General features: G+C 41.9%; 2 protein-coding genes across 10 annotated transcripts in view; one reads left to right on the plus strand and one right to left on the minus strand.

Moving 5' to 3' along the window:
- Positions 1–24,300, minus strand: part of ART3 (ADP-ribosyltransferase 3 (inactive)) — a 114,997-nt gene that overhangs the window by 47,064 nt on the left and 43,633 nt on the right. For 2 of the 9 annotated variants that reach the window (XM_070047990.1, XM_008267723.4), the window contains exon 1: positions 9,344–9,538. The exons of 4 other annotated variants lie outside the window; for them this stretch is intronic. The gene's annotated coding sequence lies outside the window, so the exon portion shown is untranslated. Of the gene's footprint in view, positions 1–4,836; positions 4,893–9,343; positions 9,547–24,300 lie in introns of those variants that run through there. 3 more of the 9 variants (XM_051819674.2, XM_070047993.2, XM_089303215.1) reach the window with 3 other exon arrangements.
- Positions 20,910–23,053, plus strand: CXCL11 (C-X-C motif chemokine ligand 11). The gene is made up of 4 exons (XM_002717006.6): positions 20,910–21,218; positions 21,793–21,919; positions 22,015–22,087; positions 22,310–23,053. Exons 1-4 carry the CDS (start codon positions 21,158–21,160, stop codon positions 22,346–22,348), a joined length of 300 nt encoding a protein of 99 aa, XP_002717052.3. The 5' UTR covers positions 20,910–21,157; the 3' UTR covers positions 22,349–23,053.

Genomic DNA, 24,300 nt, shown 5'->3' on the forward strand with positions numbered 1-24,300 from the left:
TGGGGTCCCCAAAGGAGGGTTACTACCTCAGCCTGGGATGTGAGAACAGTGTTGAAAAGAAATGACAACTGACTTGAAGACTGACAAAGAACGAGGAGTTAGGAGCAGAAATGAGGGCATTGCAGGCAGATGTACATACGAGGCACTGCTGACATAAAAGGACAGCACATATTCTCAAAAATACAAGCCGTTCCATCTAGCTGGACAGCACACTATGTTTTAAAGAACAGAGAGACTAAAGGGTGGAGAGAGAAACAGGGCCAGATCAACAGCCTTGTGTGTAACGCTTACAAGTTGGAACTTGACTGAAATGGAAACGGGAAACCATGAAGGAAGAGAGAAACATGATCTTATTTCAAAGGTCACTTTGATGGAACTGAAGGATGAATTAGCAAGAAGTTTTACCCAGAGGCAGAGATGGTAATTGACAACTCCAAGTAAGAAATGGTGGAACACAGACCTAAATTCACCGTAGTGGACCCGGAATAAAAGATTTTGTAACCATTACATAGGATAGGGAGGTAGAGGAAAAGTGTAAAAGAAAGAAAAGAGTTTAAGCTGGTTCTCAGATTTCTGGCTGCAGTATCTGAATAAATAGGAGCAACATCAATCAACTTAAGACACATGAGAAGGTTTTAGGGGAGACGTTTGGTTTCAATGAGTTTAAATTCCCTACAGGATATCATAGTGAATGAAGACACCTGAATTTATCATCTGAGTGTTATTCAAATTTGAGAGTCATTTGCTGCATTAGTTTTCTAGTGTTGTAACAAATCATCACAGACATAACTGCTTAAAACAATATATATTTATTTTCTTAGTGTTCATTGGTCAGAAGTCCAACTTAGATCTCCCCAGGCTAAGTTTGCAGGTGAAGGTGTTTGCAGGGCTAAGTTACTTTCTGGAGGCTTTAAAAAAGAATCCATTTCTTCACCCATTCAGGTTGTTGGCAGAATTCCATTCCCTAAAGATCCAGGTCTGCCACCCTTGCTTCCTTCTTGGCTGAGGGCTATGCACAGACTCTAGAGGCCACGCACACTCCTGGGTTTGTGATCTTCCTCCATCTTCAAAGCCAACAGAGCAGGTGCATCTCTCACACTGGAACCCCTCTTGCCTCTTCTTCCATTACATTTTTATAACTGATTATCCCATGATTACACTGTGTTTAGCCCATTTACACAATTGGTTTAGTACATTTTCTTTGTTGTAACAAAAATGCCTGGAGTCTGAGTAATATATATAAACGTTTACTTATTTCACCTAAAACTCCAATAGCATGGTGCCATCATATGCTCTGTTTCTTCTAAGAAAATTTTCTTTTTAAATTTCAGAAGCTGAGAGAGACAGAGCTCCTATTTGGTGGCTCAATCCCCAAATGCCTTCAAGGGCTGGATCCACAGGTTAGGAACACAGTCCTGGTCTCCCATGTGGGTGGCATGAACCCAATTACTTGACCATCATTACTGCCTTTTTGGTTCTGTAATGGTGGGAAACTGCAATCAGGAGCCATAGCTAAAGACTGAACCCAGGTAGTCCAACGTGGGATGCATAATCTCAACCACTAGCTAAATGCCCACTCTAGTTTGTCTTCTGAGGGCTATCTGTTGCTTTGTGCATGGTGGAGAAATCAAAGAGCAAATGGGTGCATGTGGAGAAAGAGTACGTATGCAACAGACATCAAGGAGAGGTACCAGGCTCACTTTATCAACAATTTGCTCTCCAGACAACTCACTCACTCTCTTGAAAATTACATGAATCCCTTTACGAATGTGGGGCCCCCGAGACCCAACTACCCTTAAAGGTCCCACCACTTCTCCACACTTCCATATTAGGAATCAGCTTTCACCATGAGAGGTAGGCTTTTGGCTCAACAGTGAAGCCACTGCTTGTGAGACCTGCACCCCACGATCAGAGTGCCTGGGTTTGATTTCTGGCTGTGCTCCCAATTCCAGTTTCCTGCTAATGTACATCTTGTGAGACAGCAGGTGGTGGTTCAAGTAGTTAGGTTCCTGCTACCACTTGGAAGACCTGGATTGAGTCCCCAGCTCTCAGTTTCAACCTGGCCCAGCCCCAGCTGTTTTGAGCATTTAAGAGGTGAACTTTAGAAAATGGGAAATCTCTCTCTGCCTTTCAAATAAATTTTTAAAAAATTCGCTATGAATTTTGGTGGAGAAAAATTATACCCAAGGGGCCCAGTGTCATGGCGTAGTGGATAAAGCCTCTGCCTGCAGTGCCAGCATGTCAAATGGGTGCCAGTTTGAGAGCCAGCTGCTCCACTTCTGATCCGGCTCTCTGCTATGACCTGGGAAAGCAGTGGAAGATGGCCCAAGTCCTTGGGCCCTGCACTCATGTGGGTGACCTGGAAGAAGTTCCTGGCTCCTAGCTTTGGATCAGCTCTGGCCATTGCGGTCATCTGGAGAATGAACCGAAGATGATGGAAGACACCTCTATCCCTCTCTCTCTCTTTCTGTCTTTCAAACAAATAAAATAAATCTTAAAAAAAAAGATTTTAAGAGGCTTCTAAACTTCTGGAGTATTAGAATAAATGAAGACTTTTCATGTGTCAGTGGATGATGGAAGTAGACTATATGATTATGCTATTAAAATCTGGAAATAGATATTTGATGCTGTAACTCAAGATTCCTTCATGTTTCAAATTCTATGGACCACTTTGCACAACTGATTTTCAAATGTACTTTCCATACCATCTCGGCATCAGCAGTTCGGTCCCCTAATCAAACTGATTCCCTTTTCCATACCGTCCAGGAGTATGGAATTCTGAGTCTTCATTTTCCATTTTTTTCCATTGCCAATGTCTGATTTTCCTAAGATCATAGTTTTCCCAGTCTACTTTTTAATCACCCTAAGATAGATTCAGGCACAGGTCTACAGTGGCTAGTGGAAGGATGAAGAAGGCAAGAGAGGCAAATTGGGCTAACTCCTTACAACAACCCTAAAGGACACTATTACATAATGATTAAGTTATATAACAAGGGCTTGAATATTAGAAACAACTTACCTAGATTTTATAAGCTAGGAAGTACTAAAATAAATAAATATTTTATGCTAGAAAAATGGGAGAAAATAGACGCTAACTCAGGCAAGGTTCTTGCCCTAGAGTGACCTCTTAGGTTGAACAACCATCAACATTCTTTCAACTTTAGGGAAACAGGTTCAGATTTCTTAAGCACTGACTCAGACTTTTTCTTTTTTTGGCATATCACTAACATACTCTTTGCTAACTGTATAACTGTCAGCATTATATATCTAATTCAAACTTGGGTAATGGCTTATTCTATATTCCTCATCTCTTTCTATCAGACCTTATAAACTTTGTAGTTCTGCAGCTTATAAAGTTTGCTTAATTTTTTTAAGTAAATTCTCCTGCCCTTAATGCTACTAAAGTTTACAAGTTCATTTCTCTAAATTAGCAAAGTCATTTCATAATTTAATTCAGTTATCCACACAATCTGTGACTGCCTGAATACAGAATGAGACTACTAAATGGCAAGTAAAAGACATTTCTTTGTCCCCTGAGGCACCTACATAAGGAAAAGAATCAATTGAAAACATACACAGAGCCACTTATAGTTTTGAGTTTGAGAAACAAGAAAGATTCAACTCACAACCTTTTAAATTTAAGACCAAGAAATAACCTAAAAATAAATTTTATAGATATTTTTAAAACTTTAATTCCATACTATAATCAATTAAAAATTAAGAGAGAGAACAGTGATGTAAGTGAAAAAGGAGTATGTAGGAGGGAGGGACAGGAAAGACAGTGAGAAAACTAAAAGAACTTGTCCTTTGGGTCTTCCAAAGCAAGATTAGATTAGATTCTGCCCCTCACCATGAATCTAAAAGCAACAGGAAAAAAATCAAAATTACCACTGTTTACAAATGTTAATACAATTCACAGGAAAAAAAAAAGGTCTTAACTATGGAAAGACAGACAAAAGTAAGTTGCTTCTGCAATGCAGACTACATGTTTGCTGTGTGTGTATATATATATATAAATAGATAGGAAATTCCTGTATTTTTCTCACCTCGTAAGTTTTGTTTGTGCCCAAGAGAAAGGAGAAAGATAGAAATGAATACATCTAACATATAAAACAACAGTGATTGATTCCTAGAATTATGAAGCCTACTGAGTCAGTAACTGTTAATATATGCATTTTATCAACTTTCTATTTAACTCAAAGACAGAGTCTTCCTTTAGACCGAAATGTGCCCTGTGGAACCTTCTGCTTCTAGCAAATTAAGGAAGTCCAGTTGCTACACCGGATAGACAAATCAGACCAGACTCAACCACTTCATTTAGACTCTCAAAGGTCCAATCTACAGTAATTCACATAATCTTTCTCAGTTTTAAGACTACAAAGCCATTGTTAGAATGGCTGAGAACCTGTTGCTTTGTTTTGCCTAAATAAACAGGTAATCTCATTACGAATATGAGAAAGCATTTGTACCAAAGCACTTAAGAGTGATGGCAGAACTTGTCTAAACTCTAAATGAACCTTGATTCTATTTAGTGTCCAGATTATACCTAGTAATGAGCCATTAGCACTTCATTCATAATGGCTTTCTTATATAAGTCACCCTAGTTTCCAACACAACTGCTATCTACAACAGCACACCATGAAGATTCTGGAGATAAAAAACAAAACAAAAACTTGCCACAGGAAGCCCAGTAGTGGGCTAAGCCTCTGTCTGCAGTGCAGGCAATCCATATAGGCACTGGTTCATGTCCTTGCTACTCCTCTTCCAATCCAGTTCTCTGCTTATGGCCTGGAAAACAGAGGAAGATGGCCCAAGTGCTTGGACCCCTGCACTCACATGGGAGACCTGGAAGAACCTCCTGGCTCCTGACTTCAGATCCGCCTAGCTCCAGTCATTGCAGCCATTTGAGGAGTGAACCAGTGGATAGAAGACCTTTCCCTCTGTCTCTTCCTCTCTCTGTCTGTAACCCCACCTCTCAAATAAATAAAATCTTTAAAACAACAAAAAAAGAAGCTGGAAATGAGGAAGGGAATATTAGGATCTTAGACTTGTGTCTACAAGTCACATGGAGTCTGTTAAAAACTAATTAAAAATTCAAGAAGTTTTTAAAAAGAAACTCTTTGAAGGATTAGTAAATTAGTAACAGAGACTGCCTTAGGGAAGGTAGATGTGGTTTTGGAATGTCTGAATTCCTTTTAAATCATGTGCATACTGGTACACTAAAGCCAGTATGCTACAATGGATTTCTGCATCCAAAGTGCCTCAGGTCAAATCCCAAACCAGTTGTGTTACAGCTATCCATAACCACTTACAGGTCACATGACACTGGACAGGTTTCTTCCTTTCTGTATCCAGGTCTCTCCATATCTCAACTAGGCGTAACAAAAGGTCCCCTCATGAGTTGGTAAGAGGAGTCAAAAGATAACAGAAGGAGGGTATATCTGGCACTTAGTAAGCACTGTGTGTCATATATTATTTTTTAACTTTCTGAGTTATTTAAGGCTTAGAGGAAATTGTGTGGAGTATCCTTCTCTCTCATTCCTCTAACCCTCATGTCAAAATCTTTTGTAACCACAGTACAACTATCAGGAAACAGACATTGGTATATTATTAACTAAACTTCAGACCACATTTAAATTTAAATTTTGCCACTAAAGTTCTTTTTCTAGGATCTTATCCAGAAAAACTGCATTTAATTATGTCTCCTTAGTCTCCCCAATCTGCTAACAGTTCTTTTTAGCAAACAAAAAATAAACCAAATGATCAAAGCAAAAATTGCTAGTAATAACACACATCAACATTATAAACCTTGACACAATGCACTTAAAGAAAATATCAGTTTTCTTGCCAAAATGCATAACCTCATTCTAATTGTGACAAAACATCAGATAAGCCAAAATTACTAATCAATACCCTTCAAATTTATCAATTATTTTTAACTTTTCTTTTTAAGATTTAATTTATTTGAAAGGTAAAGTTACAGACAGGGAGAGGGAGAAAGAGAGAAAGGTCTTCTATCTGCTGGCTTACTCCCCAAATGGCCACAACGGCCAAAGTGGGGCTGATCCAAAGCCAGGATCCAGAAACTTTTGGCAGGGGCCCAAGCACTTGGGCCATCCTCTATTGCTTTCCCAGGCCATAGCAGAGGGCTGGATTGGAAGAGATGCAGCCAGGACTAAAATCAGCACCCACATAAGATGCCAGCACCAGAGGCAGAAGATTATCCTCCTGCCCCATAGCAAAAGCCCTATTTTTAACTTTTTAAAAATTAAGAGTAAACTAACTTGCTTAATATCTGTAAGCCATGTTAAGATATCAAAAGATGTTTAACTTTTCCTTAGTTCTAATTTATAGGTAGTTCCTTGTTTATCAATGGAACATAATTCAAAGTTCATTTGAAGACCCATTATTTTCTACCAAGATGACTTTTTTCATGGTAGTCAGAATCTGTTTCTTTTTTTAAAAAGATTTATTTATTTACTTGAAAGAGCTACAGAAAATTGGGATGGAGGATGGGGGAGGAGGGAAGGGAGAGACAGAGAACACTCAAGCATGTGCTTCCATCACTGGTTCACTTCCCAAATGGCCATAATGGCCAGGTTGAAGCCTGGAGCTTCACCCTGGTCTTCCTACTGTGAGGTAGGGGCCCAAACATTTGAACCATCTTCCGCTGCTTTCCCAGGCCATTAGCAAGGGGTTGGATTGGAAGCAGAGCAGACAGGTCACAAATTGGTGCCCACATGGGATGCTAGCATCAGGTGGTGGCTTAACACACTGTGCACAAGGCCAACCCCAGAATCTATATTTCAAGTTCACTATAAGCTAACTATTTCAGGGCCGGCACTATGGCGCAGTGGGTTAACGCCCTGGCCTGAAGCGCTGGCATCCCATATGGGTGCCGGTTCAAGACCCGGCTGCTCCACTTCCTGTCCGGCTCTCTGCTGTGGCCTGGGAAAGCAGTAGAAGATGGCCACTGCACCCACATAGGAGACCCGGAGGAAGCTCCTGGCTCTTGGCTTTGGATTGGCGCAGCTCCAACCGTTGCGGCCAATTGGGGAGTGAACCAGCGGATGGAAGACCTCTCACTCTCTCTGCCTCTCCTCTCTCTGTGCAACTCTGACTTTCAAGTAAAATAAATAGATCTTAGGAAAAAAAAAAAACTTTGCATTAAAAGAAAAGCAGACAGCCTACAACTCTGTTATTTTTCTATGGAGAAACTTATTCTAGGTATCAATCAGAGATGTCAGGAATACACACTTTCTCTCATTCACTCCATCAGCAGTCTGATGAGCAACAGGAACGAACTTCTGCCTCTTTCTTCATCTCTTTAACCACACCCATCCCTGCATCCCCTCCACCATCACTCTGTGCTGTTAAACAGTAATGCTGGCTCATGGCAATCTCCAGGCCTGTAGCTCCCCTACTCTGTACCTGCTCTTCTCTAACTTTTTTTTTTTTTTTAAGATTTATTTATTTTTATTTGAAAGTCAGAGTTAGAGAGAGAGGTCTTCCATGCGCTGGTTCACTCCCCAGTTGGCCGCAACAGCTGGAGCTACACCTATCCAAAGTCAGGAGTTTCCTCCTGGTCTCCCACATGGGTGCAGGGGCCCAAGCACTTGGGCCATGTTCCACTGAATTCCCAGGCTATAGCAGAGAGCTGGATCGCAAGTGGAGCAGCCGGGTCTCGAACCGGTGCCCATATGGGATGCCGGCGCTTCAGGCCAGGGCGTTAACTCACTGCGCCACAGCACCGGCCCCTCTCCTAACCCTTGATTCCCAGTTATATCCACAGCCTCTCTTGCTTTCCAGAGTCAGCTGTGGGCTCTGTATATTCTTCAGATTTTGAGAAGGCTCCACAGGTACAGGTCAAAGTCTCCCTCCACTACATTAACCCTTATGTAACTTGATCTATTAATCGGGCTGATCTCTGGCATCCTTCCGAAGATGAACTCAAAGTTCAAGGAAGAGAACATCAGCAGCAAGCGTTATTGGGGTCCAAAGCAATTTTGTACATAAGCTGGGTACAGAGTTGGAAAAGAGGGAGTAATATTGCCACTGAAGTCCTAAAGCAGTTTCTTCACCTCCTCCATTCTTCCCTGTTAAAAGCTGTTATCTGGTATCAATCCCTAGGGACAGGACTTGGCACTCCACTGCCATCAGCTACTGCCTCAGACCAGAGTCTCTGAGCACCTCAGCTTACTGCAGAAAAGAATAGGCTTCTTCCTATTGTCCTTGTCCCTGGAATATGTGCCAGCCTTTCCGAGGCTTTCTAAGGCTTCCTTCTGCCAGTCATGATGCAGAAACTGAGGACAAACATCACTAATGAAGGGCAAGTGTTAACAAGTCGCACAGTACTCATTCTCCCGGGATCCAATGATGTGTCAACCAGGGCTCTAATTAAGTTTTTAAATTGGTTTCTCACCAGAACTCTCAGTTTCTGTTCATCCCAAATTGTTCCACACTTAGTCTGCTCTAATCTTCTTTTGAGTTTTCTGTTTTCCAGGCAGGCTTGGGTCTGAAAGCTAGGGAATCAGCCCTTTGAGGTTGCTTCTCACTCGCCTGTTCCATCACAGAAGGGGACTCCAGTGTGATCTTTCACTGTTGCTGTCCCCTGACTGCTCCTTACTAAATGCCCACAGTGGTTTGGGGGAGAGTTACCTAATCACCTGAAGTCTTGTTTTGTTTTTTAGAAAAGCACAATGGGGCCCTTTCTTACAGAAGTGTTGTAAGGACTAAGAAGATACTATGTACAGCACCAGGCACATGGCAGACATTAAACACAATGGCAATTATTCTCGTGTCCATCACCCACTCCTCTACACTGCACACCCAGCCTCCCAATGGTACCGGTGCGAGGTGGAAGGTGGCCAACCAGAGCTGACAAGTGACCACATTTCTCTGATGACACCTTTTACTGCTCACCTACACACATGTTCCAAGTGAGAACAGAGAAGCAAGGAAGCTAGGGTGTGGGTTCTATGGCAGAACCAGCATGCTAGGAAAATCTTAGAAATGGGAAAATGACAGAACTGTTTTACTTTTTATTTAAAAACAAAGAACATACCAAACAAAAAAGAAACATAGCCAGTCTTAATATTTAAAAGTGTCATTCTTATCTTGACTCCAAAAGAAAATCCTTTAAGTATAAAGAAAATAGAATAAAATATCTGCAACAAAAAATGCCCTTCAAGACCCTTTTTCAAACATTCCTAATATATCTCCTATTTAAAACATTAAGTTAACCTTTAGTTCAAACTGCCAAAGCAGCACTGAAGCAGTCCTTGTAAGTGGCCATTTTACCAATATTCTATTTAAAAACAAATAATTCAACGCAGCTTCATACCTTGCAGACATAGCTCTTCTAACATCCACAGGCAGGGCTAATCTCTCCAGGCAAGATCATTTTGCACTTTACTCTCTCCAACTGGCTCTGAAATAGTATTATCCAGGTCTATGGGCCCCTCCCCTCCAGCTTCTCTGAGTAGTAAAAAATAAACTGACTACTACACAACTTTCCCTCTTCATTGTAACAAGCTTCCCTCAGTCAGTGGAAAAGCTGCTCACTGCAAGTCTCTCACGTGTCCCTGTCCCCCAACAATAAGCATGTTGTTTCCCAACTTGGAAAATTAACATGAACATTCACATTGACCTGGCAGTTGTCAACTGCGCTCATTTTCAAGGCACCCAACTCAGGCCACGCACAGAGCTGCCTTTGTTGTCTGAAAACCAGTTTCTCTGAAGTTTATGGTGATGGCTGAAGTTGTTTTGTATAACCTACTGTTCCTGGCTCAAATACATGCAAATGACAGCAAACATTCCATGAGGGGAATACAGGACATGGAAAAGAGTGCCAGTCTATTCAGTGAGTTAACACAACTTGCTAATTTCTTCTTCTATGTTCTAAATCTTGAGATATGTGATTTTTTAATCTTACCTTAAATTCTAAAGGAAATTAATCAGTTTTGTAATCCATGTTTTCTTTTTTCTTCTGAATTATGGAAACAAATAGTTTTTGACACTTGCTAATTATACTAATAAAATTAGCTTGTGAGTAGACTTGGCAAAAAGTAACATTCCAAGGTAAATAGTTTCAGATGAAAGCAAATAATATTTATATACTGGGTTTTCTCAGGTTAAAAAAAGGTAAATTGTTACTTTATAACTGTTATTACAGAAATGTTAAGAAAAAAATTATTTTTCTTTGAGAATGGCAGATCCAACTCATCCAATTTCCAAGAAAGAGTTGTCATTTTCATAATTCACCTAAAGCTTGTATGTTCCAGGCAACCCTCCCTTGTTCAATCAATTAGATCAATGATAAAACTCCAGGAACAAGCCACCGATAGCCTATATTTAATCAGCATGAAAAGGCATACTTAAAAAGTAAAGTGTAACTATTTAAATCCTCAATCACAGGAAGCTAAAAGCTCACTGTTTTCTCTTTCTGTTCATCTCCTTTAACATCAGAAATTCAGTATATAGTTCTCATCATTCATACAAGGTGTGCCACGGTACTATTCTATTCCTTCTGGCATGCTGATAAGGAAAGCAAAGGTAGAAGACTGGTGGTGGCTCTCTCAAGCTTGGGGTCAGTACAGTGATGGTGGCCGCTGGAAACAGGCACTTCTTTTGTGCATGCATTCGAAACTGCCATGTCTGGAGCAGCACATACCACAGATAAGCTATCCTTATGAGATGTGAGCTGTTTTCATCTTTTTTTTTTTTTTTTTTTTTTTTTGACAGGCAGAGTTAGACAGTGAGTGAGTGAGAGAGAGAAAGAGAGAGACAGAAAGGTTTTCCTTTTTCCGTTGTTTCACCCCCCAAATGGCCAATCCGGAACCAGGAGCCAGGTGCTTCCTCCTGGTCTCCCATGTGGGTGCAAGGCCCAAGCATTTGGGCCATCCTCCACTGCCTTCCCGGGCCACAGCAGAGAGCTGGACTGGAAGAGGAGCAACCGGGACTAGAACCTGGCATCCACAAGGGATGCCGGCGTTGCAGACAGAGGACTAACCAAGTGAGCCATGGCACAGCCCTGAGATGTGAGCTGTATATCAACTTCTCAAATACCAGACTGCATTAGCAGAATAAAGCTTTTCTGAAATGTCTTATGTCAAAAGTTCCAGAAAGAGAACAAGCGTAGGCTAAGATACAGCCTTGATCAAAATTCTTCATTACTTTGTAATTCTCTAATAGGAATTTATTACTTATTAATTATTAATCAATTGCTTTAATTATTATTACTTATTCCAAGTTTTGGGGGAAAATATAGTCTTCTCCAGTGCACAACAGCCTTGAATATAACCTTCAGGATTTCTCCAATTTCTACAATAAGTATTTTGATAATGTTACAAGAAAATCACAGAAGTAATATGCTATTAAGGGTTCAGGGGGGAAAATCTAACAGCTTCCTAAATGCCTTAATCTCTTCATAAAAGAGCATCAGATACTGTACTACTACATTTTTAAGAGCTCAGGATTCTGAGCCTGCCTTGTGGTGTAACAGGTAAAGCTGCTGCTTCTAATGCCAGCATCCCATATGTGTCCTGGATGCCCCACTTCCAATTCAGCTCCCTGTTAATGTGCCTAGAAAAGCAGTGGAAGATGGTCCAAGTGCTTGGGCCCCTGAACCCACGTGGGAGACCTGGAGGCACTCCTGGCTCCTGGCTTTGGCCTGGCCCAGCCCTCCTGTGTGGCCATTTGGGGAGTGAAATCAGTGAATGGAAGATCTCTCTGTGTGTCTGTCTCTATCTCTGTCTCTGTCTCTCTTTCTCTGTAACTCTGCCTTTCAAATAGATTAAATCTTAAAAAAAATTTTCAGGATTCTACACTAATATGTTCAGTCTACCCACATTATTTTAGGTGCTTAACACATGCCTAGCGACCTCCACTTGGGAGTGAGTTATCTGCTGTCTATAAACTTTAAACAGGATTCTGTTAAATCATACTGATTTATTATAATTGGAAATGTTAGTTTCCATTTCTCAACCACTTTTCACAAACCTAACTGAACAAAATAGCCTTGATGTTAACTATTTTTTTTTTTTCAGAAACCTAGTGAAGGGTGAGTTGGAAATTATCTTTAAAGATTTTATTTATTTATTTATTTATTTGAGAGGCAGTTACAGACAGTGAGAGGGAGAGACAGAAAGGTCTTCTTTCCGTTGGCTCTCTCCTCAGATGGCCACAACAGCTGGAGCTGTGCCAATCTGAAGCTAGGAGCTTCTTCCAGGTCTCCCACGTGGGTGCAGGGGCCCAAGGACTTGGGCCATCTTCTACTGCTTTCCCAGGCCATAGCAGAGGGCTGGATTGGAAGAGAAGCAGCCTGGACCAGAACCGGCGCCCATATGGGATGCTGGCACTGCAGGTGGGGATTAACCTACTGAGCCACGGAGCCAGCCCCAAAGGGATTATCTTTAAATGACTTGTATTAACTTCTTCAAATTCAAAAAAATTTTAATTTCTAAATTAACTGGATAATGTGTGAGCACTACTGAAACTTCAGGTGAATCCAAGGTGATAGAATTTTTAGGCTGCAAAGAACTTTGGTGAACAATTTTGAAACTAGATTCATTTCCTTGGATATACCTTTAAACTGAAGGGGAGGGGCCGGCGCTGTGGCCCAGTGGGTTAAGCCTAGCCTGAAGTGCCAGTATCCCATATGGGCGCCGGTTCTAGTCCTAGCTGCTCCACTTCCGATCCAGCTTTCTGCTATGGCCTGGGAAAGCAGAAGATGGCCCAAGTCCTTGGGCCCTTGCACCTGTGTGGGAGACCTGGAAGAAGCTCCTGGCTTCAGATCAGCACAGCTCCAGCCATTGCAGCCAACTGCGGAGTGAACCATCGGATGGAAGATCACTTTATCTCTGCCTCTCTTCTCTCTGTGTAACTCTTTCAAATAAATAAATAAATCCTTAAAAAAATAAATAAACTGAAGGGGAAACTTATTTGAGTGGACAAACCTGAGAAACAGAAAACAATCTAATTCCAGAAACAGAAGGACCAATAGTACTAAAAAGAAAAATGCAGTTTTCTTTTTTTGAACTTAAGAAGAGAGAACAGGCCGGCACCGCGGCTCACTAGGCTAATCCTCCGCCTTGCAGCGCCGGCATACCGGGTTCTAGTCCCGGTCGGGGCGCCGGATTCTGTCCCGGTTGCCCCTCTTCCAGGCCAGCTCTCTGCTATGGCCAGGGAGTGCAGTGGAGGATGGCCCAAGTGCTTGGGCCCTGCACCCCATGGGAGACCAGGAGAAGCACCTGGCTCCTGCCATCAGATCAGCATGGTGTGCCGGCCGCAGCGCGCTGGCCGTGGCGGCCACTGGAGGGTGAACCAACGGCAAAGGAAGACCTTTCTCTCTCTCTCTCACTGTCCACTTTGCCTGTCAAAAAAAAAAAAAAAAAAAAAAAAAAAAAAAAAAAGAACAATGAAATATAATGACTCAGTAGAGAAGGAAAAAAAGAAAAGTGACTAAAGAAATTCAGGCGGCCGGCGCCGCGGCTCACTAGGCTAATCCTCCACCTTGCGGCGCTGGCACACCAGGTTCTAGTCCCGGTCAGGGCACTGGATTCTGTCCCAGTCGCCCCTCTTCCAGGCCAGCTCTCTGCTGTGGCCAGGGAGTGCAGTGGAGGATGGCCCAAGTCCTTGGGCCCTGCACCCCATGGGAGACCAGGAGAAGCACCTGGCTCCTGCCGTCGGATCAGCGCGGTGACCGGCCGTAGCAGCCACTGGGGGGGTGAACCAACAGAAAAGGAAGACCTTTCTCTCTCTCTCTCTCTCACTGTCCACTCTGCCTGTCCCAAAAAAAAAAAAAATTTTTCAGAAAAGTTTCTTTAAAAAATAAAAACACCACAGGGGGCCACACTGTGGTATAGTGGGTAGGGTCACAGCCTGGAATGCCAGCATCCCCTGTGGATGCCGATTCATGGCCCAGCTGTTCCACTTCTAATCCAACTCCTTGCTAATGGCCTGGGAGAAGGAGTGGAGGATAGCCCAAGTGTTTGGCCCCTGAAACCCATGTGGAAGACACACATTATGCTCCTGGCTCTGGCCTAGCCCAGCTCTGGCCATTGCAGCCATCTGCAGAGTGTACCAGCAGATGGAGATCTCTCTCCCCACCTCCTCCCTTTTTCAAATAAAAGCTTAAAAAAAATTACAATCTCAGCATTTGTCCTCCTTTCCATCCCCAGCTTTGGTTTAAAATTAAGTAAACTACCAAGGTAGTATACACTAAATGCCAAACAAATAACTAAACCTTCATTGTGCAATGTGGTGGCCACAAACCACATGCAACTACTAAACATTCAAAATGTGGCTAGTTCAATTTAAAGACTTAGTACTTAAGAAATGTTTTTAAGCTGATTACATTTTAAATCACTTGTGTGCTTGATTAAGTAAAATACAGACGGTACTTTTTAAAAATTCATGAAAAAGGTAATTAAAAGATTACTTTGGTGCAAAAAATTCTGAAGTCCATGTACATTTTCACAATATGCATTTTTCCATGATTATTTTAATACCCCTTGTGTGTATGGATTTCAATTTTTTTTGTACCTACGTAAATATCTTTTAATTCCATTTTCTAGACTTTTTGAAGTACCCTCAGTTACTTAATTTCACCTATTTCTTTTCACTTTCTAAGTGTGGCTACTAGACAATCAAAAATCATGCATGTGGCTTGCATTATACTTTTACTGGATAAAGTTAGACAAAACAGCAAGCTCTAAAGTAGAAGAAATCACTATGTAATGAAGGCATATTGGAGATAAGAGATTCAGAAAAGGAGAAGAAAGTACATCCCATGCTGTAAGAATCAAATCATATTCATAGAATAGGGATCTCTCAGGCTCAGTAGGTGAGATGTGAAGAAAACCTTCCTCATTTGCTATGCCAAGTGTTTAGGCTAGAACAAGCCATAACTCTCAAGACACATCTGACCCCCATCTGCAGGGCCAGCAGAAATCAGATGTCTTCTATAGTACGACAGAAAGTTGCAACATGTGAAATGCACAAGAAGGAATCTGGTTGGTTCTATTGGGGCTCTATCCCCAATACCTATAAGTACGCCAAGAGCTGTGATAAACACCTAAAAAACATCTGTTGAATGAATGAGTTGATGAGCTAGAGAGCTACTATAGGAAGGGATGGTGCTTTCTAAGAAACTGTAAGGCAGGAACATTAGGGAAATTCGGTGAGGGGGGACAGTGATAGGAATGCGGTCTCCTTCCTAACATGATCTGCCAGAATCCAGTCAAGCTTACTTTTTGTACGGTTCAAGGAAGGAAACAAGGTGAAAAGGTTAGAGCATGAAACCAATCTCTCTCCCAACTCTGCATAATCTTGGAGAATCTGTGAGCTGAAGACTTGAAGAGAAAAATAAAATAAACTTTCTTCAGAGCATCAAGGCTGAGCTATGAGATAAAGCAGACAAAACTGTACCCACTTGGACCGGGAGAGTCCCCTCCTCCTGGTCAAGCAGATGACCCTGGGGTCTTTCTCCCAGAGGAAGAGGAAGGATTTTTTATGTCTTCTTCCCTATCCACAAGTCTGTATCTAGAAATAAAATGTCCTGCCACACAGAAAAAAAAACCAAGGCCTGACAGTCTGATACGGAATTTGTTAGGTGAAAAGTGTGTGTGTGTATCCAAAGGCAGAGGGGATTAAAATACTAGTTTCTCTGGTAGTAAAATTCTTCTTATTCATCCGTATTTTTCAACACTTCTATAGTATCAGGTATTACATATGTAGTAAAGGAAGACAATAAAACATCCACAGAACCATGAAGAAGAAAACTGTAACCCAGGAGTTTTCTACAAAGTAGTAATTCACACATGAAAGCAAAAGGAAGAGTTTAGTCATGTTTTATGTAAATCTGAGGAGCCAGGAGCTTCTACCCAGTTTCCCACTTGGTGCAGGGGCCCAAGGATTTGGGCCATCATCTACTGCTTTCCCAGGCCATAGCAGAAAGCTAGATAGGCAGTGGAGCAGCCAGGACTCAAACCAATGTCCATATGGATGCCAGCAATGCAGGCAGCAGCTTTACCCGCTATGCCACAGTGCTGGCCCAATCTGTCTATACTTTATGAACCATGTTATTGTGTTCCTGTACTGGACTTTTATGAGTGATTTTCATGAGTAGTGTTTTATTCACCATTATCATAATTTAAAATATTTTTAGTATCTTATAACAATAATTCACCATTATTATAATTTAAAATGTTTTTTAGTATCTTATAACAATATCATTTAATCCTTCATTAGATGGTCATGCTTGTGCTAATGCTGAAAGTAAGTTAGATGTGGTATGTCAACTTAGGAAAGAGCACTGGAAAATATGAGCAATGATTAAAAACAGCAGTTAACACCTTCTGAGTGCCAGGTGATATTCTAAATAATTTATATGCATTATCTCTTTTAGTACTCAATTTATAACAGCCCGTTGAGAACAATATTATTTTTATCCTTATTCTACAGACGAGAAAACTGAGGGTCAAAAAGTTGAGGCAACATGCCCAGGACCTGTGGGGAATCCCACAGGAGTCCAAAAATTAGTCACAGATCACCGCTTACCTGACCCGCAGAAGGAGGTGAACTGTAGAAACTCTACAGAGAATCCTAAAGTCAAAAACTGCCACTAGCCACAAAGTCAAAGTAAAGAAAAATGGAGTCACTTATGTCAAGCCAGAGACTGATGACATCACTTAGGCTAAGCTGATGCTTGCCAAGAAGGATGCTCCTCCTCAGACTGAACAGACATCCCTGGGCAGTATGATAACGTGTGTGCCACGGACGATAACCTCGAGTTACCCTCCTACTCATTCGATGATTGGACACACCCTGAGAGTGAGCTGGAGACACCTTGTCCTAGGCATTGGGTTGGTGGCACCCTGGGAAACTCTGAGAGGCAGCACAACTGATTGGTGACACCCGGACCGCTACTGGAGACGCCCCCTTCAGAGCGGCAAGGATAAAAGCAGAGCCTTTTCCACTGCTCTCCATCCTCTCGAGGATCATGGCCCGGTGTGTGTGAACCACTGGATCTCCTCACCCGTGGAGCTGAAGAGCCAGCTCGCTAGCCCCCTTGCTAAGTGACACAAGGGGACTATGGGATCCAAACTCCAACGGAGATGCTGCCTCGTCTGGACCCCTTATCAGCCTGCTGCAGAGCTGGACCAGGCCTCTCAGCAGGGGCCAACTCCTTGCCTCGCCATCCGCCTGGGAATTCTGAGCCATTGCCCAGAGTGACAGCCATCCCACAATTTCCTGCCTGTAAGTGACTGATCCAAGATCCGTCTCTACTGAGACGTTGAGCTCTGGACTTTGAACACTGACTCTTTTTTGTGACCATGATACAAACCTTGAAAACGCAGCTTTTATAAATGAGATTAGCCATGTGTAATGTAATATGAATATGCTCTGACCCTATAATTAAGAGTAATGATACATACCTTGCTGTACAAATATTTTTTGACAGGCAGAGTGGACAGTGAGAGAGAGAGAGAGAGAAAGGTCTTCCTTTGCCATTGGTTCACCCCCCAATGGCCGCTGCAGCCGGCGCGCTACAGCTGGCGCATAGCGCTGATCTGAAGCCAGGAGCCAGGTGCTTCTCCTGGTCTCCCATGGGAGACCAAGCACTTGGGCCATCCTCCACTGCACTCCCTGGCCACAGCAGAGAGCTGGACTGGAAGAGGGGCAACTGGGACAGAATTCGGTGCCCCGACCGGGACTAGAACCCAGTGTGCTGGCACCGCAGGTGGAGGATTAGCCTATTGAGCTACGGCGGCGCCGGCCTGTACAAATATTATTATAATTGGATAGCACTGGAAGTTACTTTAATGCTGTATATTGTGATTTGTGGTTTAATGAATATAATTGATGAATAGTAAGAAAATTGTATTACTATTAAGATTTGATTCCAGTAGTTCTTTAGTATTGTCGTAAATAGTGTTATAATAATAGTTAAGTGTTATTGCAGTAAGTAGTAGTTAAGCCATAACTTGGACTGATAAGTATAGTGATAAGTATGGATTGATAAGTATATTGATACCGATAAGTGTATTGACCTTAATGAGCATGCTGATTAGTGTGATAAAAACCCCTGGTGTCTAAGTAATAAACTCTCACTGGAAAGGCAGTCTTGTGTCCATGTGTTCCTTCTTTTTTTAAAATTTATTTATTTATTTGACAGAGTTAGACAGTGAGAGAGAGAGACAGAGAGAAAGGTCTTCTTTCTGTTGGCTCACCCCCCAAATGGCCGCCACAGCCGGAGCTATGCCGATCTGAAGCCAGGAGCCAGGTGTTTCTTCCTGGTCTCCCACTCGGGTGCAGGCGCCCAAGCACTTGGGTCATCCTCCACTGCCCTCCCAGGCCACAGCAGAGAGCTGGACTGGAAGAGGAGCAACCGGGACTAGAACCCAGCGCCCATATGGGATGCCGGCACTGCAGGTGGAGGATTAACCAAGTGAGCCACAGCGCTGGCCCCTCATGTGTTCCTTCTTCTCCATGCTCAGACACATCACTCTTAAGCCCTGTTGAGCTGTGTGACAGCAGGCACTCACGACAGGACCACAGAGCTGGTAAATAATGGAGTTTGTATTTGAACACAGGCTTACATGAAAGTCTGTTAACAACCATGCTCTAGTGCATTTCAAATGCTGAGAAAAGGAAAAGCAGTATTACAAAAGTAAAAATGGATAAGGACTTTTGAATTCTGAGGACACAGGCATCTTTTACTTTAGCTATATTCCAAAGGAAATTAGTCTTGAATTACACATCTTGAATGAGTCAATCAGAAAGAAAAGAATATTCCAGCAACTCAGATTAATTAAAATTAAGATAGAGATTTTACAGACTGGTAAGGGTCATTAAAAGAATTTATATGTAGCATTATGTCTAAATAAACATAATTTCAAGATAAAAAACAAATAAAAATCCTCAAAAGAAACTGAATGCAAAATAATAATCTGAAAATAATAAGGTAGACATAAAATCCCAGATTTACCAACAAAACTAGGAAACAGGAGGAAATACTGAAAATAAAGTTACAAATTTTCTTATTTTACAAAAGGAGGAACTGGAAGATAGTGTGTATATATATATATATATATTTATATAGATATGGTTGGTATAAGTGATTCAGAAAAATTAAAGTAACAATGTTAAGGAATAATAACATATATTTTAAATATATTTAAATTTAGAAAAAAAGAAAAGAAAGAGCAAGGAAGCACTGAGAGAAGATTACCAGCATGGGGTTCTGTGTTCCTGGATATGGCCTGGCCCAGCCCAGCTGTTGTGGACATTTGGGGAATGAACCAGCAGAAGTGAACCAGGTATGTCTCTTTTTATTCCCTATCTTGTTCCCTCTTTGTTCCCCAATCCCTCTCTCTTGACTTCCAAGTTTGTTTGTTTTTTTTCACAAAGAAGAAAAAGTAAAGACAAATTTAAAAGAAAGTATTACACCAAAGTAGAATTCAAGAGGTAAAAACATCATACAAGATTTTTTTTAAAAAAAAATCCATATTACAACTCATACAATTCTGTGTATTAAAAACAATGCCCAAATATATATAAAACAAACTGACAAAAAAAGGCAGAAAGAAATGGGTATAAGTACAGAAATATAGGGAAAGTCCTTTAGGCATGAAATTATGGGCACAAAGTTAAATACAGGTTATCTGGAGTCAAGCAGAGCTCTTATTATGGTAAGAATTTAGACTTAGGGGCCAGCACTGTGGCACAGCAGGGTAAAGCCCCAACCTGCAGCACCAGCATCCCATCCCAAATACGGATGCCAGTTTGAGTCCTGGCTGCTCCATTTCTGATCCCACTCTCCCTGCTGGCATGGCTGGGAAGGCAGCAGACGATGGCCCAGGTCCTTGGGCCCCTGCACCCATGTGAGAGATCAAGAGGAGGCTCCTGGCTCCTGGCTTCAGATTGGCTGAGCTCCAGCTGATGTAGCTGTTTGGGGAGTGAACTAGGGGATGGAAGACTTCTTTCTCTGTCTCCATCTCTCTGTAACTCTTTAAAATAAAAAAAAAAATAGGCCGGCGCTGTGGCTCACTAGGCTAATCCTCTGCCTGAGGCACCGGCACCCCGGGGTTCTAGTTCCGGTTGGGGCACCGGATTCTGTCTCTGTTGCCCCTCTTCCAGTCCAGCTCTCTGCTGTGGCCCAGGAAGGCAGTGGAGGATGGCCCAGGTCCTTGGGCCCTGCACCCACATGGGAGACCAGGAAGAAGCACCTGGCTCCTGGCTTTTGGACTGGTGCAGCGCACCGGCCGCAACGCACCAGCCATAGCGGTCACTTGGGGGGTGAACCAACAGAAAAAGGAAGACCTTTCTCTCTGTCCCTGCCTTTCAAAAAAATAAAATAAATAAATAAATAGATTAAATCTTTTTTAAATAAGAATTTGGACTTAAATGTAAAAGTCATCTCATTAAACATTTTTGTTTTAGATTGTTCTTTTGAATACCATAGAAGTTGTATGAAGGGTATAGGGTAAAACGACTGAAAACACAGAAGGTCATCTTTTTTTAAATACAGATTTTATTTATTTGAAAGGTAGGAGAGAGAGAGAGAAAGATCTTCCATCCACTGGTTGACTCCCCAAATGGGCACAACGGCCAGGACTGGGCCACACTGAAGCTAGAAGCCAGGAACTCCATCCAGGTTTCTCACGTGGTTAGCAGGGGCCCAGCTACTTGGGCCACCTTCTGGTGCTTTCCTAGGAACTTTAGCCAGGAGCTCATTCAAGACTATCTTCCTTAATGAATGGTTATCAGAATTCCCACTGCCTAGAGTAGCCCAACAGTTAAATGCACTGCTAGGAAAAGCTGCTTTAAGAAGGCTGGTTCCCATGTGGGTATATTCCCTAATCTACATTTACACAGCACGTAACTCGACAAGTACTTTCACATTCATATTACCTTCAACACTGCAACAAATAAGAAATGGATATTTAGATGAGAACAAAATAGAAACTCCTAGAAGCAAGAAAAGGAGTGTGACTCAATCAGGGAAATTCCTATTAAGAGGACTGCTGGTGTATAAAATGCACTATATATTCCAACACAAATTTCCTTTCAGGTCCAGTGTTTCTGCTCCAAGAAGAGACCATCACACCTGAAGCAGCAGCAGCAGCAGCAGCAGCAGCAGCAGTAAACAACCATGAGTGTGAAGGGTGTGCTTTTAGTCTTGGCTGTGATACTCTGTGCTACAACTGTTCAAGGTATATTATACTTTTTTACTTTTCAGTCTACACAATTCTTTTCTAACATTTCAAATATCTTTTCTTCCACTTTTACCCTAACCATACAATGGTAAATTTTTATTTAGCCTGACACATTTAAAGTTATAGCTTTGGCAAAAAATGGTGGAAATGTTTAAAGCCCTAGAAACAATCACTAAAATTAGAAATTATAAACTTCATGGAATTTTTAATTTGGCTATAATATTGCCTTATAAATAGTGTTAAACGTCTGCTAAGAATATTTTATATGGACTAATGCTCTTAACTTCCTGGAAAAGCTCTTATGCATGAAAGCAGAGGCAAACAAGCTTTTCTTCCAATAAACATCCTTCACCCTTGCCTTATTTTTTAATAATTTACTTACAAATTTCAAGAGAAAAATCACAAATATTTTACTTAACTTCTTTCTCAATAACAGCAGTATCAAGTGCTGTCTGACAAATTACTATCTTTATCCTTAATGAAAACTCCATTCATTCATCACCACAGTTGTAAGCCAGAGCTATCTGCCGCATTCACATGCATTATTAACTAATGCTATGATCTGTTCTAGGCTTCCCCATGTTCAAAGGGGGACGCTGTCTTTGCACAGGCCCTGGAGTAAAAGCAGTCAAAGTGGCAGATGTTCAGAAAGCCACCATAATTTACCCAAGCGGCAGCTGTGACAAAACAGAAGTAATGTAAGTAATGCCCTGATGAGGATAACAGTGGGGGCGCCTTTTTTGTTTTATGTGTTTCCATGCGAAGCTGAATGCTCTTGATCTTCCCTTAACAGTATCACCCTGAAAGCAAAAAAAGGACAACAATGCCTGAATCCCAGATCCAAGCAAGCAAGTCTTATAATCAAGGTAGGTTACCAGATTACTTCCATGTTATCATTTGTTTTATCAAGACAAAATCTTTTGGCAAAAGAATATTGACAATGTGCAAAGATTCTGATATGATCCTGTGTGGAGTCCTGGGTTATAATAACATCCTTTTCCTGCTGTATGTTTTTTAAATGTGAACTGTGAATCATTAGGAAGATGAGAACAGCCCAGGTAAATAAAATTATCATTTTCTCATTATAGCAAATTGAAAGAAAGACTTTAAGAAATCAAAATGTATGAAGTCCTGGAAAAGAGGATTTGAAACTCCAAAACAAGTTTAACTGTGACTGCTGAAATAAGAATTCTCCTGCCTAAATTTCTCCTGCCTAAAGCAATATACATTCCTGCATTTCTGGAATGATGAACCTTCTAGGAGATTTGATGCTTACAACCACTCTGTTATGACTATGAAAATATTTCTGGAAACATCATCTGTACTTGGTTCATATGACCGTATCTGTGGTTATACTGAAGATATTATTATTGCAGCCAAGTCCTTGCAAGTGAAAAGTATCCGTGTAGGGGTCAGCATTGTGACCGTGCATTTAGCAGTATCAGAGTACCAGCATTCCATACTGGAGCTCCAGTTTGAGTCCCGGTTGCTCTGCTTACAATCAGGCTCCTTGCAAACGTGCTTGGGAAAATAGCAGAAGATGGCTCAAGCACTTGGGTCCCTGCTACATAAATGGGGAACCCAGGTGGAGTTCCTGACTCCTAACTTCATTCTTGCCCAGATCCAGCTTTTGCAGACACTTGGAGAATCAACCAGTGGATGGAGGTGGATCTCTCACTGTTTCTCCCTGTCACTCTGCCTTTCAAATAAATAAATATTTTAAAAAATACAATGTAAAAACATGAATGTAATAAAACATTCCTCAAATAATTTTTCCTGTAAATATAAATTTCCTTACCTAAATATAATAAACACATACATATTTAGGAAAATATATATCATTTTGTTTTATAGAAAGACTGTGATTCATGAAATGTAGTATAAAAAATTGTAATAGGAAATTGGTAAGAATGCATGCATTTCCTAACTGAATCAGTAGTACGGGTGTTCAATTTGTTTTCAACTTTTTTCTTTTCATTGAGATGTTCTGAAGAGATGCCTGGGGGGATTAAGATGGTGAAGTATGAAGGAAGCTTGCTGCTCTAGTCTAGGAGAAGATAGTTTAATATGGGAAAGAGTGCAGTCTCAGGGAAGAGTTAGGAAGAAAACAGCACAGGAAACTCTATGCAAACTGGAGGGACACAGTGGACCTATGTGGAGGGTGACGACAGCACAAAACTCAGAACCCCAACAGCTGGGAGGCTCCACAACAGCACTGGAAAGTGAGGTGAAACCAGAATGCAACAGCCCGCGCCACTGGCAAAAAAATAAAGCGACAGGAAGAGCCTAGAGGGAATTCAGCTTGGAGCTCTGTGGGGGAAAAGCCAAAGTAGAAGAGAAAAAACAAAAGTGGGGGGGTCATGTTTTCTCTCTCCCTGGTTACCCTGCAACTACATCCTGTAACAAGCTGATAGGGAGCTGGTGCCATTTTGGACATACATAACAGCTGCGCCAGCTCGTGTCTGTGCCCAGCAACCAGCCAAGTGGAGAATTCAGAGTCTGGTGGGTAGAACAGCCAGGGGGCTGGGTGCTTTGTGTGGGAGGCTTGTGTGCCAGGACTGTGAACACTGAGGCTGCGTGGGAGGACTCAGGGTGTGGCTGGGACTTTGGGCAGTCATCACAGGAGGCGCCACACAATCAGGGCTCCCTGATTAGCTGGCAAGGCACATTGCTTGGAATTTGAGCTTACACTGAGGACTGCACAGATCCTTTGTGTGGTCCTTGTGGCAGAGTGGATGAATAATATAAGAAAGTTCAGAAACTATACTGTGGTGATGGTTACATAACATTGTGAATAGGCTTAATACTAGTAAACTGTGCACTTAAAAAAATGGCTAAGATAGGGTCTAGTTAAGCCTCTGCCTGCAATGTCAGCATCCCATAAGGCACCACTCCAAGACCCAGCTGCTCCACTTCTGATCCAGCTCCCTGCTAATGTACCTGGGAAAGCAGCAGAAGACAACACAAGTGTTGGTCCCCTATACCCATGTGGGAAACCTGAAAGCAGCTCTAGGCTCCTGGCTTTGGCCTGGCCCAGTTCTGGCTGCTGTGGCCATTAGGAGAGTGCACGAAAAGATAG

The sequence above is a fragment of the Oryctolagus cuniculus genome, chromosome 8 (assembly GCF_051225735.1).
Source record: "Oryctolagus cuniculus isolate XC-2025 breed Fujian yellow rabbit chromosome 8, ASM5122573v1, whole genome shotgun sequence".
NCBI classification, from domain to species: domain Eukaryota; kingdom Metazoa; phylum Chordata; class Mammalia; order Lagomorpha; family Leporidae; genus Oryctolagus; species Oryctolagus cuniculus.

Bases quoted from the DNA above. Each gene is read 5' to 3' on its own strand.
- CXCL11 (XM_002717006.6), top strand. From the start codon at position 21,158: ATGAGTGTGAAGGGTGTGCTTTTAGTCTTGGCTGTGATACTCTGTGCT. The intron at 21,219-21,792 runs GTATATTATACT...GATCTGTTCTAG, and splicing joins CTGTGCTACAACTGTTCAAG to GCTTCCCCATGTTCAAAGGG. The intron at 22,088-22,309 runs GTAGGTTACCAG...TTCTCATTATAG, and splicing joins AAGCAAGTCTTATAATCAAG to CAAATTGAAAGAAAGACTTT.